This window comes from Pseudophryne corroboree, chromosome 3 (assembly GCF_028390025.1).
Source record: "Pseudophryne corroboree isolate aPseCor3 chromosome 3, aPseCor3.hap2, whole genome shotgun sequence".
Taxonomy (NCBI): domain Eukaryota; kingdom Metazoa; phylum Chordata; class Amphibia; order Anura; family Myobatrachidae; genus Pseudophryne; species Pseudophryne corroboree.
This window is the reverse complement of record NC_086446.1, coordinates 31391828-31410117: the sequence shown is the minus strand read 5'-3', so window position 1 is coordinate 31410117 and position 18290 is coordinate 31391828. Positions and strand designations below refer to the sequence as shown.

General features: G+C 46.1%; 1 protein-coding gene across 1 annotated transcript in view; it reads right to left on the bottom strand.

Annotated features, from left to right (window-relative positions):
• LOC135057105 (uncharacterized) overlaps positions 1–18290 on the bottom strand; it is a 195607-nt gene that overhangs the window by 162060 nt on the left and 15257 nt on the right. Inside the window, exons 3-8 of the mRNA XM_063963006.1 lie at positions 14575–14868; positions 12935–13126; positions 12112–12217; positions 11935–12032; positions 4708–5083; positions 3807–4616 (exon numbers count right to left, since the gene is read on the bottom strand). Of these exons, the coding sequence (XP_063819076.1) occupies positions 3807–4616; positions 4708–5083; positions 11935–12032; positions 12112–12217; positions 12935–13126; positions 14575–14649 (1657 nt within the window). The 5' untranslated portion in view covers positions 14650–14868. The remainder of the gene's footprint in view (positions 1–3806; positions 4617–4707; positions 5084–11934; positions 12033–12111; positions 12218–12934; positions 13127–14574; positions 14869–18290) is intronic.

The following is an 18290-nucleotide window of genomic DNA, read 5'->3' as shown; positions in this document are numbered from 1 at the left end:
CATACACAGCTATTACTCTGGTGCAGGTTACTCAGTGACGCTGCGTCTGTATTACATGTACACCGGTAGCAGAGACAGCTGGATTAGGGGTTATACACAGCTATTACTCTGGTGCAGGTTACTCAGTGGCGCTGCGTCTGTATTACATGTACACCGGTAGCAGACACTGCTGGATTAGGTGTTATACACAACTATTATTCTGGTGCAGGTTACTCAGTGACGCTGCGCCTGTATTACATGTACACCGGTAGCAGAGACGGCTGGATTAGGTGTTATACACAGCTATTACTCTGGTGCAGGTTACTCAGTGACGCTGCGTCTGTATTACATGTACACCGGTAGCAGAGACGGCTGGATTAGGTGTACACACAGCTATTACTCTGGTGCAGGTTACTCAGTGACACTGCGTCTGTATTACATGTACACCGGTAGCAGAGATGGCTGGATTAGGTGTTATACACAGCTATTACTCTGGCGCAGGTTACTCAGTGATGCTGCGTCTGTATTACATGTACACCGGTAGCAGACACTGCTGGATTAGGTGTTATACACAGCTATTACTCTGGTGCAGGTTACTCAGTGATGCTGCGTCTGTATTACATGTACACCGGTAGCAGAGACGGCTGGATTAGGTGTTATACACAGGTGTTACTCTGGTGCAGGTTACTCAGTGACGCTGCGTCTGTATTACATGTACACCGGTAGCAGAGACGGCTGGATAAGGTGTTATACACAGCTATTACTCTGTTGCAGGTTACTCAGTGATGCTGCATCTGTATTACATGTACACCGGTAGCAGAGACGGCTGGATTAGGTATTATACTCAGCTATTACTCTGGCGCAGGTTACTCAGTGACGCTGCGTTTGTATTACATGTACACCGGTAGCAGAGACTGCTGGATTAGATATTATACACAGCTATTACTCTGGCGCAGGTTACTCAGTGATGCTGCATCTGTATTACATGTACACCGGTAGCAGAGACGGCTGTATTGTTATACACAGCTATTACTCTGGTGCAGATAACTCAGTGACGCTGCGTCTGTATTACATGTACACCGGTAGCAGAGACGGCTGGATTAGGTGTTATACACAGCTATTACTCTGGTGCAGGGTACTCGGTGACGCTGCGTCTGTATTACATGTACACCAGTAGCAGAGACGGCTGGATTAGGTGTTATACACAGCTATTACTCTGGTGCAGGTTACTCAGTGATGCTGCGTCTGTATTACATGTACACCGGTAGCAGAGACGGCTGGATTAGGTGTTATACACAGCTATTACTCTGGTGCAGGTTACTCAGTGATGCTGCGTCTGTATTACATGTACACCGGTAGCAGAGACCGCTGGATTAGGTGTTCTACACAGCTATTACTCTGGTGCTGGTTACTCAGTGACGCTGCGTCTGTATTACATGTACACCGGTAGCAGAGACGGCTGTATTGTTATACACAGCTATTACTCTGGTGCAGGTTACTCAGTGATTCTGCGTCTGTATTACATGTACACCGGTAGCAGAGACGGCTGGATTAGGTGTTATACACAGCTATTACTCTGGCGCAGGTTACTCAGTGACGCTGCGTCTGTATTACATGTACACCGGTAGCAGAGACGGCTGGATTAGGTGTTATACACAGCTATTACTCTGGTGCAGGTTACTCAGTGATTCTGCGTCTGTATTACATGTACACCGGTAGCAGAGATGGCTGGATTAGGTGTTATACACAGCTATTACTCTGGAGCAGGGTACTCAGTGATGCTGCGTCTGTATTACATGTACACCGGTAGCAGAGACGGCTGGATTAGGTGTTATACACAGCTATTACTCTGGCGCAGGTTACTCAGTGACGCTGCGTCTGTATTACATGTACACCGGTAGCAGAGACGGCTGGATTAGGTGTTATACACAGCTATTACTCTGGCGCAGGTTACTCAGTGACGCTGCGTCTGTATTACATGTACACCGGTAGCAGAGACGGCTGGATTAGGTGTTATACTCAGCTATTACTCTGGCGCAGGTTACTCAGTGACGCTGCATCTGTATTACATGTACACCGGTAGCAGAGACGGCTGGATTAGGTGTTATACACAGCTATTACTCTGGTGCAGGTTACTCAGTGACGCTGCATCTGTATTACATGTACACCGGTAGCAGAGGATGGCTGGATTAGGTGTTATACACAGCTATTACTCTGGAGCAGGTTACTCAGTGATGCTGCATCTGTATTACATGTACAGCAGGATGGCTGGATTAGGTGTTATACACAGCTATTACTCTGGTGCAGGTTACTCAGTGATGCTGCGTCTGTATTACATGTACACCGGTAGCAGAGACGGCTGGATCAGGTGTTATACACAGCTATTACTCTGGTGCAGGTTACTCAGTGACGCTGCGTCTGTATTACATGTACACCGGTAGCAGAGACGGCTGGATTAGGTGTTATACACAGCTGTTACTCTGGCGCAGGTTACTCAGTGATGCTGCGTCTGTATTACATGTACACCGGTACCAGAGACGGCTGGATTAGGTGTTATACACAGCTATTACTCTGGTGCAGGTTACTCAGTGATGCTGCGTCTGTATTACATGTACACCGGTACCAGAGACAGCTGGATTAGGTGTTATACACAGCTATTACTCTGGCGCAGGTTACTCAGTGATGCTGCGTCTGTATTACATGTACACCGGTACCAGAGACGGCTGGATTAGGTGTTATACACAGCTATTACTCTGGTGCAGGTTACTCAGTGATGCTGCGTCTGTATTACATGTACACCGGTACCAGAGACGGCTGGATTAGGGGTTATACACAGCTATTACTCTGGTGCAGGTTACTCAGTAATGCTGAAGTTGGTGATTATAGATCCTGATGTTATAGGAAGAGCTTTGTACGGAATAAAACAATTGCTGGAATGCTGTGGGAAACTCAGGGGAAGGTGACGCGTTTCAGTGCAGACGTACACATTCCTCAGGATACATTTCCGGTTCTAATCCCAGAATTTCAAAATGAGCAACTCAATCAATGTATTAAAATTATCACAGATCAGCTATAAAAATGAAGCTCTGTGCAGCCATAAAACACCATATACAGCGCTGAGTAACAAACACTTTCCCCCTTCCAGTCTCTGTTCCTATTATCTCTCCTGTCACATTATTTCCCCATGGTCAGTGCTGGCCGATCAGTCATTGCTAATTCCCCGTCATAGGAGGTCGTTGTGTGATGTGTGGAATCTTCCTGTTCTCTAACTGTACCTTATACTCTTAGCTTATATCACGTGGGTGCAGTATATTATTATATCTTTCACTGCCCTTATTTTACATTGTTCCTTCATCAGGCTATTATGTACAATACATCATACACTAATATATTACCCACGTCAGCTTACACCACCGCAGTGTTCAATTATAGCTATATGGAAGTTCTTTTGTTTATTTTTATTTTAAACATTTATTATATCAGACTGATGTATATATTTTACCTACACTTTATAACGACTTTCTCAATTTTTATAAGAAGCTTTCTACATACACTCTGTTATAGGCATCTGGTTGTACTTACAGGAAAGCAAATGTAGCCCTGACCACGCCCACATAATTCATCCCAAATTCCCCATCAATTAGCCCAACATGTCATAAACACTCTATATCCTCTCAGATCCCACAGGTATATGCAATAAAGAACTATAACATGCCTCTCAGACATGCTCTTATACCACCCCGATGTCACATGCCAATAAGTTCTCCTTTATGTGTATTTCCTAATGCTTAAAAAAGTGTGATTTCAGTGTAACGTATTTCACAAACCTGTGTGACTTCTCCGATGTGCAACAAGATGTGGTTTCTGTGTAAAACATTTCCCACACTCAGAACATGAAAATGGTTTCTCACCAGTGTGAGTTCTCTGATGTGTAACAAGAGCTGATTTGTATGTAAAACATTTCCCACACTCAGAGCATGAAAATGGCTTTTGACCTGTGTGAGTTTTCTGATGTGTAACTAGAACTGATTTGCATGTAAAACATTTTCCACACTCAGAGCATGGAAATGGTTTCTCACCTGTATGACTTCTCTGATGTATAACAAGGTCTGATTTCTGTGTAAAACATTTCCCACACTCAGAGCATGAAAATGGCTTCTGACCTGTGTGAGTTCTCTGATGTATAACAAGTCCTTGTTTCTGTGTAAAACGTTTCCCACACTCAGAGCATGGGAATGGCTTCTCACCTGTGTGACTTCTCTGATGTATAACAATATATGATTTATATGTAAAACATTTCCCACACTCAGAGCATGAAAATGGTTTCTCACTTGTGTGACTTAGCTGATGTTTAACAAGAACTGACTGATGTACAAAACATTTACCACATTCAGAACAGGTAAAGACTGAATCACCTGTCTGAGCTGTACTATATTTGCCAATATTTGAGTTATCGGGAGAACATTCCCCATGATTAGAGGGAGCAGATGAAATATCTTCACTAGGAAGTACTGGATGCATAATTAAAGCAATAAGACTGTTTCCTGGAGAATCCTGTGCGATTGTATCTTCTGTTTTAAAATCTGGAGACAAAATGAGTTTTCCCTCCAACTTCCTCCAGCTTGTGCCTCCATCTGCTGGAAGTAAATGTATGAAATTAGAACCTTGTTACCTTGAGAAGCAAAAGGAAAATATGTGACTCTTTTGTAATAAATGTTTATTACTCACCTGTGGTGATATCTGTAGGGATTTCTTCCTCCTTACACTGCTGTTCCCACCTCACATACATCTCATCTTCTCTCTCTATATCTTCTACCTTCATATGAGTCTCTACTTCTCCCTTCATATCAGTCACATACGTCTCTTCTTCTCCCTCTATATCTTCTGCCTTGATATCAGTCACGTACGTCTCTTCTTCTCCCTCTATATCTTCTGCCTTCATATCAGTCACATACGTCTCTTCTTCTCCCTCTGTAACTTCTGCCTTCATATCAGTCACATATGTCTCTTCTTCTCCCTTTATATATTCTGTCTTGATATCAGTCACATACGTCTCTTCTTCTCCCTCTGTAACTTCTGCCTTAATATAAGATATACACTCTCCCTAATAAAAACACAAAACATTAAAATGAAACTACTAAAATCTAATGTCACTGAGATAAGTAGTAGAAAAATAGGATTTTGGTACTTACCAGATAAATTCTCTTCTTTGAATCCACAGGGGCACTGGAGTACTCTTGGGATATGGACAGGGCGTTAGCAGGGATACAGTAGGCACATTTAAATATTTAAATTAGTAACCTTCCACCCCACCATACTCCCAAGATGCCACTATTTTTTCTACTGAGCCGAACATAACGGACAACTATAAAGTTTACACATAACATAGACAACTGGAAGTTGACACGACAATAGATAACAATCACCTTAATATTTGAACAAGTCGGTGAGAATGTGTTACCATAAGATCTACTGAACTTACCACAAGACAAGTGAAACTGCTCTGGGTGGGCGTCCAGTGCCCCATGTGGATTCAAAGAAAAGGATTTATCTGGTAAGCACCAAAATCCTAATTTTCTTTTTCATCTAGTAAGGGTCACTGGAGTACTCTTGGGATGTACCAGTTTCCCTCTTGGATGGGAGAGCTGGTTGGCACCTGTAACACTATACGGCCAAAGCTAGATGCTGATGCTGCAATCGTATCAAACTTGTAAAGTGCACAAATGTGTGCACTGATGACCATACAGCAGCTTGGCAAAGATGCGTCCTAGAAGCTCCACGACCTGCTGCCCACGACGTTCCCACAGAACGTGTGGAACGTGCTGAAATAGTTGCAGGCAGTTGTAGACTAGCATGAAAGTAAGCTTGACGAATTGTCAGCTTAATCCATCTGGCCAAGGTTTGCTTGGAAGTTGGCCAACTTGTCTGGACTGCATCACAGAGAACAAACAATGTATCCGTTTTACGTACTGTTGATGTTTGGGCTACATAAATGCGAAGTGCGTGTACCACATCCAAAGAAGCTGGAGTTCCTGAACCCCCAATAAAAACAGGAACTACGATTGGTTGATTGATGTGAAAAGATGACACTACTGGGGGGGGGGGGGGGGCGTGGCTTCCAGCCTGAGGGAGCAGAGGTGTTTTTGGTGAGCTCCTGCCAAACATCGGTCAATTACACTGCTATCCTGAATTTAGCAGCGGCTACGAGGTTGCCAGTGCCTTGTCATCCTGTCCCTGAGCCGGGACGATTGGAGTGGGGAAGCTGCGGACCCGGGGAGCGGGTTTTTACTTGCTCCTGCGGGTTGCGGCCTTCCTCTCCTATAGAAGCCGGGCCTCGATTTCAGACCCTTTCCGGCCGGAAGAGACAGACCTGCGGAGGCCGCACGACATTTGGCAGCCCTGGTTACCGGAGCTCCCTCCTCCCCGGGGAATCTTACCGAGTGCTGAAGACTGCGCACACGAGCCCCTGAGAGTGGAAGCCGGGCGCTGGACGGAGACCCGCGGGGGACCCGGGAGAGTCGGAAGACGGCGGCCATATTGGAGGAGGTGAGGAGGACCGCACGATCACGGGGAGCAGCCGGGCGACTCGCAAAGTGACATACAGCGGAGCTCGTCTCCCGGAGCGGCTGATGGAGGGCTCCGCTTCACCATAGACCCCTGGGCCAACTTACTTACTTGCCGTTCACAACCGGCCGCACTTTAGAGACGGCAGCCATATTAGAGGAGGCGCTCGGAACCCACATCCACAAGCTCACACTACAGCCTGCCCAGGGCTGCAGCATAACTCCCAGCGCTGCCCGCCACACGCCCACACTGAGCCTGTCCTCTCTGGATCGTGACGGTGTTTCTACATATCTCTCCCTTTACTGCATAACGTGCAGCAGACCAAGAACGTCTGTGTCTTTTTCTTTATTTTTAATTATTTTTATTTTTTCTCCTTCTCCCGTTGGTGTGATATCCCACCTACTCTCTTCATCCCCCCATAATGACGCAAAGAAATAAGAAAAACACGCAGGCCCCCACAATTTTTTTTGGGCAAAAATCTAAGGGCCTCCCAACCCCTACATTGCTCACAGACTCTCCTCCTTCCCCCTGTTCATTGGAGACGGGTATCGATCCACAGATACAAGCAGTTATGACCAGTTTACTAGAGGGGGTACAGTCCGCTTTTAAGCAAGAACTTTCCACAGCCATTGCAGAGTTCAAGTCTGACCTCACGGCCCTCGGTAATCGTACTGACGCTCTTGAATCAAAGACAGACGACCTATGCCGCTCTCAACAACGTCTCGATTCTGAGCTCTCTAGGCTCCATGACGAGCTGGAGGCCCTTAAAGAACGTCAGGAGGACCAAGAAAATCGCTACCGTAGCAATAATCTGCGCATCCGCAATGTGGCGGAATCAATCCTTAGCTCAGCGCTGCCGTCCTTCCTGAAGGATTTTTTCCAGCACATGTGACCTTTCCGTTGCCGATTGTCTGTGTGATAGAGCCCATAGAGCGCTCCGAGCGAAGCCTGCCCCCGACACAGCCGCCCAGGGATGTCATAGTTCGCCTACATTATTTTCGCTCAAAGGAACGCATCCTGATGGCGCTGCGAGACTCTCCAGTGATTAACTTTCGTGGTATGCCTCTGCAAGTCTTTCAGGACTTGGCCCCCTCAACTATCCAAAAGCGACGGGACCTCCAGCCCATCACTCGTATATTACGTCAACAACAAATACGGTATAGATGGGGATTCCCCTTCATGCTACAAGTTACAGTGAACAACTCTACCCACTGCGTCAAAACCTTAAATCAGGGTCAAGAGTTATTGGCCAAACTTGGCCTTCTTCCTGCACCGCCTTCTGATGGTGGGCCTGCCTCTACCTCTGGGCCTAGACGCTCCCAATCCCCTTCGCCTGAATGGACACAGGTATCTCGACGTCGCAATGACACCAAGGACCCTCCTAGATTTTGACAAACCTTCTTCTGAATTCACTTGAACAGTTCTCACTACTTTAGGAATGCGCCTCCTGACGAGAGGGGACTTCTGTTATGGTTTTTCACCTTTAAATGCGCTTGTGGTGAGCTCGGAGGTTGCTCACCAAGCTTTACTGTTTATTATCTTATTGTCTGTTAAACATAGTCTGGTGCGTTCAAGCTAGGCTCCGATTGTTTTGCCTTGTCCCCCTTCGTTCCCCCTTTTCTCCCCCCCCCTTTTTTTTTTCTCTTCCCCCCCACACAGTACGTTTTTGGTTTATTGTTTTTCATATGTTGGGTTTCATTACGGTATTATTCGGCTTTGGCCAACTCAACCATTGCGGTCCGGAGGGACCTGCTTTTCCTGTATTAGCTCACTGTTCCCACTACCCCCGTGCTCCCTTTATTTGCTATTCTAGAATATGATGTTTGGTATTTGCGTAGTGGTCCCTGATAGGGACCCTATAACTCAGGGTATTCTCCCGTATGGGTTCTCTACTACTCTCTTTTTCCTTTCTATTTCTATGCCTCCGATTCTTTTCTCTTGCTGGTCTTCTTCTTTTCTTTTCCCTCCTCCCCAAGACAGGTTTCCAATGCTCCTATATTGCTCCTTGATATCGCATGGCGCTTAAATTGTTTTCTATAAATGTTAACAGGCTTAATTCTCCCAGGAAGCGTACAGTGATGTTATCCGCCTGTAGGAAGGAGAATGCCGATATAGTCTTCCTCCAAGAGACCCACTTCACCGGTGCACACTCTCAACTATCCGGTAAGCAATTTACCCAGACCTTTTTTGCCTCTGCTGACTGTAAGAAAAGGGGGGTGGCTATATTGATCCACCGCAATGTCCCATTCGTTCACACTGCCACTATAGCTGACCGAGATGGCCGATTCCTGATAGTTATTGGGACGCTTCGCACCGATACTCACGCTAGTGTCGGTATACGCCCCTAATCAAGATCAGTCAAGGTTTTTCCGCACACTCTTTCTGAAGCTTACTAGAGTGGCGCAGGGTTATATCATTTTGGGCGGGGACTTTAATACCGTGATTGACCCTTCCCTAGATAAATCCATTCCGCCTAAAACTAAGAAAGAAGCACTCCCCTCGGACGCTGCCCTCACATTGACGTCCTCCCTCACACAGCTTGATTTACGGGATACGTGGCGTCTTAAACACTCCAACGCCAGAGATTACACCCACTTCTCCGCACCTCACCAGCTTTACTCTAGCAGAGATATGATACATGTATCTAATTCACTCTCAGCGCTCATATCTGACTCAGGCATTACTCCCTGTTCATGGACAGATCATGCAGGGGTATATATCCAGGTAGACTTGTATAGATCCCCTACCAAATCCCGTAAGTGGCGGCTTGACGACGCTCTTCTTTCGCACCCCTCTACCCTCTTAGACACTAAAACGAATCTAAAATTTTTCTTTGAGGAAAACGCCTCCCCAGAGGTCTCTCCTAGTCTGGTCTGGGAAGCACATAAAGCCACTATCCGCGGCCAGTTTATGTCGAATGCTTCGGCCATACGTAAGAAAGCGGCACAGGAAATTTCCTCACTGGAATCTAAACTCTCTGTGCTTTTAACTCAACACAAAATTACCCCGTGTGACTCCCTACTTTCCCAGATAAATAATCTCAAAGGCCAGTTAAATACCCTCCTGTCACGGAGGCCGGCAGCCATACTCCAGAAGCTCCGTCAAAAATTCTACGACAAAGCGGATAAAATCGATAGCCTTTTGGCTAATAAGTTGAGAAGTAAACGGGCGGTGGGACTGATAGAAAAACTGCACTCTTCAGTATCAGACACACTTACTTATGATCCTAAATTGATGGTGGAGAAATTTCGGGACCATTATAGTACCTTATATAACCTCCCCGCCCACTCTCTTCCCCCCGATGGTCCCCAGGGAGCATGTTCATATTTGCAAGATGCCCCCTTGCCGAGATTGACGGAGCAACAGATCGCTCTCTTGAATGCAGATATATCGCTAGAAGAGACAGTTGCCGTCATCAAATCCATGCAGTCGTCAGCTGCTCCTGGTCCGGGTGGCTTTACCGCCCAATATTACAAAACATTCCATACAGAACTGGCCCCACCTTACCTCGCTCTTTAATAGTGTCTTAGGGGGAGCATCTTTTGCACCAGCTACCGTACAAGCGGACATTATTGTGATCCCGAAACCAGAAAAGGATCCAACGCGCTGTTCCAACTAGCGCCCGATTTCTTTGCTGAACGTAGATCTCAAGATATATGCAAAAACCTTGGCCAACCGCTTAGCTCCCCTGCTTACACATCTGGACCAGGTGGGCTTCATTTCTGGTCGCCAGGCCTCCGACAATACCAGGAGATCCATAGATTTGATACACTCTATTCATAAACAAAAGCTACCCTCGTTACTACTAGCATTGGATGCCGAAAAAGCTTTTGACAGAATCTCCTGGCCCTTCGCTTTTTCGGTACTACGTGGATGGGGTTTTCTGGCAAGTTCCTTGAAGGTATTACGGCGCTGTATAGGTCCCCTACGGCCACGGTTTCAATTAATCGCCTCACCTCAACCGTGTTTAATATCACTAACGGCACTAGACAGGGATGCCCGCTCTCCCCGTTGTTGTTTGCTCTAGTTATGGAACCATTGGCAGCCCGGGTCCGAGCTAGTGTAGATATAGCAGGAGTGCGGGTAGGCCCTTCTGAGCATAAAATCGCGCTATACGCTGATGATGTCCTTATATCCCTGGGATCGCCGTCTCAGTCGTTACAGCCGCTACTCGCGGAAATAGATCTCTACTCCAAATATTCAGGTTATAAACTCAATACGAGCAAAACTGAGGTGTTGAACTTTTATATTTCCGGCCCGACTAAGCTCTTGCTGGAAAACTCCTTCCCATTCCAATGGCATAAGTAGAAGATCAAATACCTAGGAATTTTCCTCACACATAGCCACCATCAACTTTACCAAGCTAACTTCCCTAGGCTGTTAGATCGCATTAAATCAGATTTGTCCTCCTGGTCCAGCCTTTTTATTTCCTGGGTGGGTAGAGTAAATTCGGTGAAGATGAACGTGCTCCCTCGGATACTTCACCTGTTCCAGACCCTCCCGATTTTTGTTCCACCATCGGTTTTTAAATTCTTACAATTTCACACGTCACAATTCATATGGGCGAACAAGCGTCCCCGGGTCTGGTTGAAACTCCTACAGCGCCCAACATTTAGTGGCAGCATAGGCATTCCAGACCAGAAGATATTATCTGGCTGCACAGCTCACCCACTGCGTACAATGGTGCAATCCTGAATCCAGAAGGGTCTGGGTGTCCATAGAAGCTGCCGAAGCGCTGTGAGACGGTGGATCAGCGGGCGGCCAGCGGTGGCAGTGTGACTGACCGCGGCTGGGCGGGGGAGCGTGCTGTAATCATTACACATAGCGGGTGCGGCAGCATGAGCTGACCGCCCCAATACACAGTAAAAATTGGTCTCTCCCTTGTAATGGAGCAGCGCTAGTGAGCTGCCCCGCCTTCCCGCGGAGGCTCTGACGGGGCCTCTGTATAAGCGCTGACCAGCTCATTACAGCTAAAGCTGAATCAGCAAACACTAATTTAGGTCTATGGCGGGGCTCCTCTCCTGAGCGCTCACAAGCCTATTCTGCAGATCAGCAACACACAGTCCGGGACCCACGCTCCTTAATAAGCTGGGAAGGGACTGTGAAAGAAAAAAACTTTAGAAAAATTCCAAGTGAAAGTCTTGAAACTTCCAGAATGAGTCCTATCCATGTAAAGGCACAAAAAACACTGAGGTATCTTCAGAGTATGGAGGGGATGGAGGGTTAATAATTTAAATGTGACTGTGCCTGCTAACGCCCTGTCTATATACCAAGAGGACTCCAGTGCCCCCTGGTGGATGAAAAAAAAATCACTGTGTAAGACACACACAGATGCATCTCATATAGTGACAGTCACTCTGGTATATTGGTGAGACCCTACATCTCACCTACCTGATCCTCCTGTGGGATCCTGTGATTCGCCTCTGTACAATCCTGGGAATACAGAGGACGGGGATCTCTCTCTGGGGTATCTCTATTACTGGCTTCATCTGTAGGAGACACACAATGACTGAGTACAATGTATATATGTGATTATCAGGTGATGTGTATATATAGGGGGCCTCATACCTGCTCTCCCCTGTACAATACATGACAGTCTCCTCTTAGCCAGTGATGTGAGGGGCCGGTGATTCTCCATCATCACGTTCTTGTACAGACCCATGTGTTCCCACTCCTGCATGGAGAATAGACAGTGACATCCTGAAACCTTATAGGAACCTGACACAAACAGTGATACAGCCATCACCCAGACACATCCCCTGGTGTTACTGTATAATGTCCCATTCCCAGCAGTCACCTCTCCAGTCATCACCCAGACACGTCCCCCGGTGTTACTGTATAATGTCCCATTCCCAGCAGTCACCTCTCCAGTCATTACCCAGACACATCCCCTGGTGTTACTGTATAATGTCCCATTCCCAGCAGTCACCTCTCCAGTCATCACCCAGACACATCCCCTGGTGTTACTGTATAATGTCCCATTCCCAGCAGTCACCTCTCCAGTCATCACCCAGACACGTCCCCCGGTGTTACTGTATAATGTCCCATTCCCAGCAGTCACCTCTCCAGTCATTACCCAGACACATCCCCTGGTGTTACTGCATAATGTCCCATTCCCAGCAGTCACCTCTCCAGTCATCACCCAGACACACCCCCTGGTGTTACTGTATAATGTCCCATTCCCAGCAGTCACCTCTGCAGTCATCACCCAGACACATCCCCTGGTGTTACTGTATAATGTCCCATTCCCAGCAGTCACCTCTGCAGTCATCACCCAGACACATCCCCTGGTGTTACTGTATAATGCCCCATTCCCAGCAGTCACCTCTCCAGTCATCACCCAGACACATCCCCTGGCGTTACTGTATAATGTCCCATTCCCAGCAGTCACCTCTCCAGTAAGCAGCTGAATGATCTTGTTGGTGAGTTCCAGGATCTTCTGGTCATTGTGCCTCTCATGTGTCAGTGAGTGAGGTTGAGGCACCGTGATGGGGCTCTGGGTCCTGCTCAGTCCTCCTGACACACGGGGACGGCTGCTGGGTGTTTCACACTCATCGGAAGTCTTCTTCACTACTGTGTAATCCTGTGTATTGGGGAAGACAATAACAAATAGCTAAATTAGCTATAATTGTGCATAACATACAAGAGTTTTCTAGGAGTCACTATTTCAGGTGACTTAAAGGCAAGTAAGCAATGTAACAAAGCAACGAGGAAGGCTAGTCAGATGCTTGACTGCATTGGGAGAGGAATCAGCAGCAGAAAGAAGTAATAATGCCACTGTATAGGTCACTGGTACGACCTCATCTAAACTACTGTGTTCAATTCTGGAGGCCATATCTTCAAAAGGATATTAATACATGAGAGACTGTACAAGGAAGGGCAACTTAAATGGTGCATGGCCTACATCACAAAACATACCCAGAAAGACTAAAAAATCTCAATATGTATAGTTTGGAGCAGAGAAGGGAAAGGGGGGACATGATAGAGACTTTCACATACACCAATGGTTTTAACAAAGTCCAGGAGGGAAAAATTCTTCAAATGAAGAGAAGCAATAGGATACGAGGACAAGCACTGAGACTGGAAGTTCAGGGGAAATTTGAGGAAAAATTACTTCACAGAACGGGTAGTGGACAAGTGGAATAGCTTCCCATCAGAGGTGGTAGAGGCTAAGACAGTAGAGCAATTTAAACATGCATGGGATAGACAAAGATTATCCTTACAAGAAATAAGGATCAAATAAGGTTTGAGATAAAAAAATATGGTTAAAAAAAAGGGGGTAGACTAGATGGGCCAAGTGGTTCTTATCTGCCGTCACATTCTATGAGTTGATCTATCAATAACCATTCCTAATATACAAAAGTATGGAAAGTATGGAACAACTCTCCTGCTTTTTTTCATTTCAATGGGACACAAAATACGTAGTTATGGTAGACTTACCGTTGATAACTCTATTTCTCCACTGTATTCACAAGATAAACATTGAAATATGTGGTAGCGTCAGCGGATTGGCATAAACGAACAAAGCTTTTGGCCTCCCAAAATGCAACGGCCCAGTCCTCTGTATCCCTGCCTCCTGGCTCAGGCAATTCAGTTGTTTTCCAAAGCTCAAGGCAGGAGCATCATAGAGCTCTAATCAGGCGAGAAGAACACACATGTACACCCTTCCCGTACAAGAAGGAAGAGGTTAGTATATGAAAGGATCCTCAAATCAGGTGCGTCAGGGTGGGGATTCCTCTGGATACTGTGGATTTAGGAGAAACAGTTATCGACGGTAAGTATACCATAACTACGTATTTCTCCTGAAGGGTCAACAGGTTATACACAGGATAAACATTGGGATGTCCCAAAGCTAATTTAGTGGTGATGCTCCTGATTGGACAGGAGAATCCTTCACATGAATTCAGTGTCCTGAGAGGTAAAGGTATCAAAGGCATAATGCCTAATGAATGTGTTAATGGAAGACCATGTGGCTGCCTTACATATCTGTTCAGCTGAAGCACTATGTTGTGCTGCCCATGACGGACTTACCTTAAGAGTAGAGTGAGCAGAGACATTAGCCGGAATAGGGAGATCAGCTTGAGAATATGCTTCTGAAATCGTCATTCGAAGCCACCTCACCAGTGTCTGTTTGTCAGCAGGCCATCCTCTCTTTTGAAATTCGTACAGAACGAAGAGAGTATCTGTGTTTCTGATGGCACTGGTATGATCCACGTAGATCCTTAAAACACGGACTACATCCAATGAAGCAACTCCCACAGGAAGGTCCGGCCCTTGGAAGACAGGGACTACAATTTCTTTGTTAAGCTGGAATTTAGACACCACCTTAGGAAGAAAACCAGATTTGGTTCTAAGAACCGCTCTATCTGGATGAAAAATCACAAAAGGAGGGCGACATGATAATGCTCCTAATTCTGAAACTTTTCTAGCTGAAGCAATAGCCAGTAGAAAGAGAACTTTAGCTGTCACCCATTTAACATCCACTTGTTTTACTGGTTCAAATGAAGCAACTTGAAGTGATTTAGGAAAAAACTTAGGAGGTAATTCCCACCTGATCGTAGCAGCAAATTTGTTAGCAGTTGGGCAAAACAATGTACACTGCAGGGTGGGCAGATGTAACATGTGCAGAGAGAGTTAGATTTAGGTAGGGTGTGTTCAAACTGAAATCTAAATTGGAGTGTCGAAATAAAGCAGCCAGTATTTACTCTGCACAGAAACAAAATAACCCACCCAAATCTCTCTGCACATGTTATATCTGTCCCACCTGCAGTGCACATGGTTTTGCCCAACTGCTAACACATTTTCTGCTACGATCAGGTCTGAATTACACCCTTAAATCCCAAGACACTGAAGGAGGAACAAAGGGAGGTTGGATGTGAAGCATTCCCTGTAAAAAAGTGCGAACATCCTGTAGGTTAGCAATTTTCTTTTGGAACCATACAGTCAATGCTGACACTTGCACGCTCAAGGAAGCCACCCATAGTCCTTTGTCCATTCCTACCTGAAGGAATGCTAGGACTCTGGCAACTCTGAAAGACCTAGGGTCAAATTACCGGTCACTGCACCACTGAATATAGGCTTTCCATATTCGGTGATAAATGCGAGCTGAGAAAGGTTTCCTTGCTCTGAGCATTGTTTGAATTACCTGTTGTGAGAATGCTCTTGCTTTCAGGATGGAAGTCTCTCAAGAGCCACGCTGTCAAAGACAGTCGATCCAGATGCTTGTAACAGCAAGGACCCGGAGACAGTAGATCTGGACGTTGAGGGAGTAGGAATGGAGCATTAATCGTCAGCCTCTGCAAATCTGTGTACCAACGTCTTCTGGGCCAAGTCGGAGCTATTAGTATCAAGGCGCCCCTTCCTTGTTTTACCTTTCGCATCCCCCTGGGCAACAGGGCGATCGGTGGAAACACATAGGCCAGACGAAAGTCCCATCTTACTCACAGGGCATCCACAAAGGTTGCTTTGGGATCCTTTGTTCTTGACCCATATGCGGGAACTTTGTTGTTCTGATGGGACACCATGAGATCTATCTCCGGTAACTCCCACTTGTCTACCAGAGTCTGGAAAACCTCGGGGTGTAAAGACCATTCGTTTGCATGAATGACAAGTCGACTGAGAAAATCTGCTTCCCAGTTTAGGACTCCCGGAATGAACACTGCAGACAAGGCTGGATGATGATTGTTCTGCCCACCTTAATGTGTGGCTTACCTCCTTCATTGCTTTTCAGCTGTGAGTTCCTCCCTGATGATTGAGGTACGCTACTGCCATTGCATTGTCCGAGCGAATTTGAACTGGTTTCCCCTGAAGGATGTCCTTTGCTTGAATGAGTGCCATATATATGGCCCAAAGTTCCAATATATTTATTGGCAGGCAACTTTTTTCCTTGGTCCACTGCCCTTGGAAGCAACTTTTTCCTGACACTGCTTCACAGCCCTGAAGACTGACATCCATTGTCATAACTTCCCAATCTGATATCCAAAAGGGTCCCCCTCTGTCCAGATGTGATGTCTGTAGCCACCATGCTAATGACTTCCTTATTTCCAGAGGAAGGACCATAGTCTGCATTTTTGTCGTCTGGTGGAAAGGATCAGACATTGTAGAGTCCTCGAGTGGAATTGAGCATACTCCACCCTGTTGAATGTCGACACCATAGATCCCATCACACGTATTGCTGCGTGAATGGATACCCTCCTGGATCCTCGACTGAATTTTGGATATTTTGTTCAAAGATAAAATTTCTCTACGAAGACCTGAATCTAATACAGCCCCCAAGTGAGTCATCCGTAGTGATCGAACCGGGGACGACTATGCCCAATTTATGAGCCAACCGTGTCTCTGCAAACAAGCTAATGTCTGTTGCAGATGACACTGAAACAATTCCTGAGATTGTGCCAGGATTAATAAAACAATGAGGTATGGAACAATCCTTATCCCCTGCTGGCGGAGATAAGATGCCATTACCACCATAATTTTGGTGAATACTCTGGGAGCTGTGGCCAGTCCAAATGGTAGGGCCTGAAACTGAAAATGTTGCTGTAGGATAGCAAACCTGAGATAGCACTGATGGGACAGTGCTATAGGAACATGCAGGTAAGCATCCTGGATATCCAGGGATACCATAAAATCCTCTGGCTCCATGGCCAAAATAATGGAACGTAAATTCTCCATATAAATACGAGGCACCCAAATGTACTTATTCAGCACTTTGAGGTTGAGTATAGGCCGGAACGACTCATTTGGCTTCTGGACTAGAAACAGGTTGGATTAAAAACCCTGTCCTCGTTGCGCAGGAGGAAGTGGAATTACCACTGCTGACTGAAGCTATTTCTGAACTGTCTCTTGCAAAGCCCTGGCCTTCATCTCCACTGAAGATGGGCTAGTACAAAAACACCTTTGAGGAGGGTGTTTCTTGAAGGCAAACGTATAACCGTGAGATATCGCTTCTTGCACCCAGGCATCTGTGGTGGACTGCTGCCAGATCTGTGGAAAATGAAGAAGTCTGCCTCCCACCCTGGGATCTCCCAGGTGGAGGCCCACACCATCGGGCTGATGGCTTATCTTCTGGCTTGGAAGCAGGCCCTCTGGTAGCCCAATGCTTTTTAGTCTTACCAGACTTGTCAGATTGAGACTGTTTGCCATAACCCTTTCTTTTTCCTTAAGTCCGAAAGGGCCAAAAACCTGGAAATATAGGCTCGGATTTGTGTGTGAAGGAAACTTCACTTTCTTGGAGTCTGCTTGTGACTCCAAAATACTGTTTAATTCTTTGCCTTTTTCTGGAGATATTCTTTTTGGTAAAGACTCCAGAACCTTCTTGGATTCTGAGTCAGCTTTCCATGTACGTAGCCAAACCGCTCTGCGAGCTGCTACTGCTGAGGCTGATGCTTGAGAGGCAATTGTACCCATATCCAAGGCTGATTCTTTCATAAAAATAGCTGCCTCTTTGATATGTGCAATATGGGATTTTTGCTCTCTAGATGCCAATGAAAGATCATCCTCCAATGCATCAGCCCAGACTGCCACTGCTTTTGCCATCCAGGCTGAAGCCATGGCTGGTCTTACATTTGCCCCAGACAAGGATTAAATGGTTTTTTAAAAAAAATCTATTTTCCTATCAGTAACATAATTTAATGATGTTGAAAGCAGAGGTAATGTAGATTTTCCCACCGATCTAATGACATGCGTATCCACTTTGGGAGCTACCTCCCTTTTAAAAAAACAGTCCCCCGCTGGAAGAGGATAGTGGG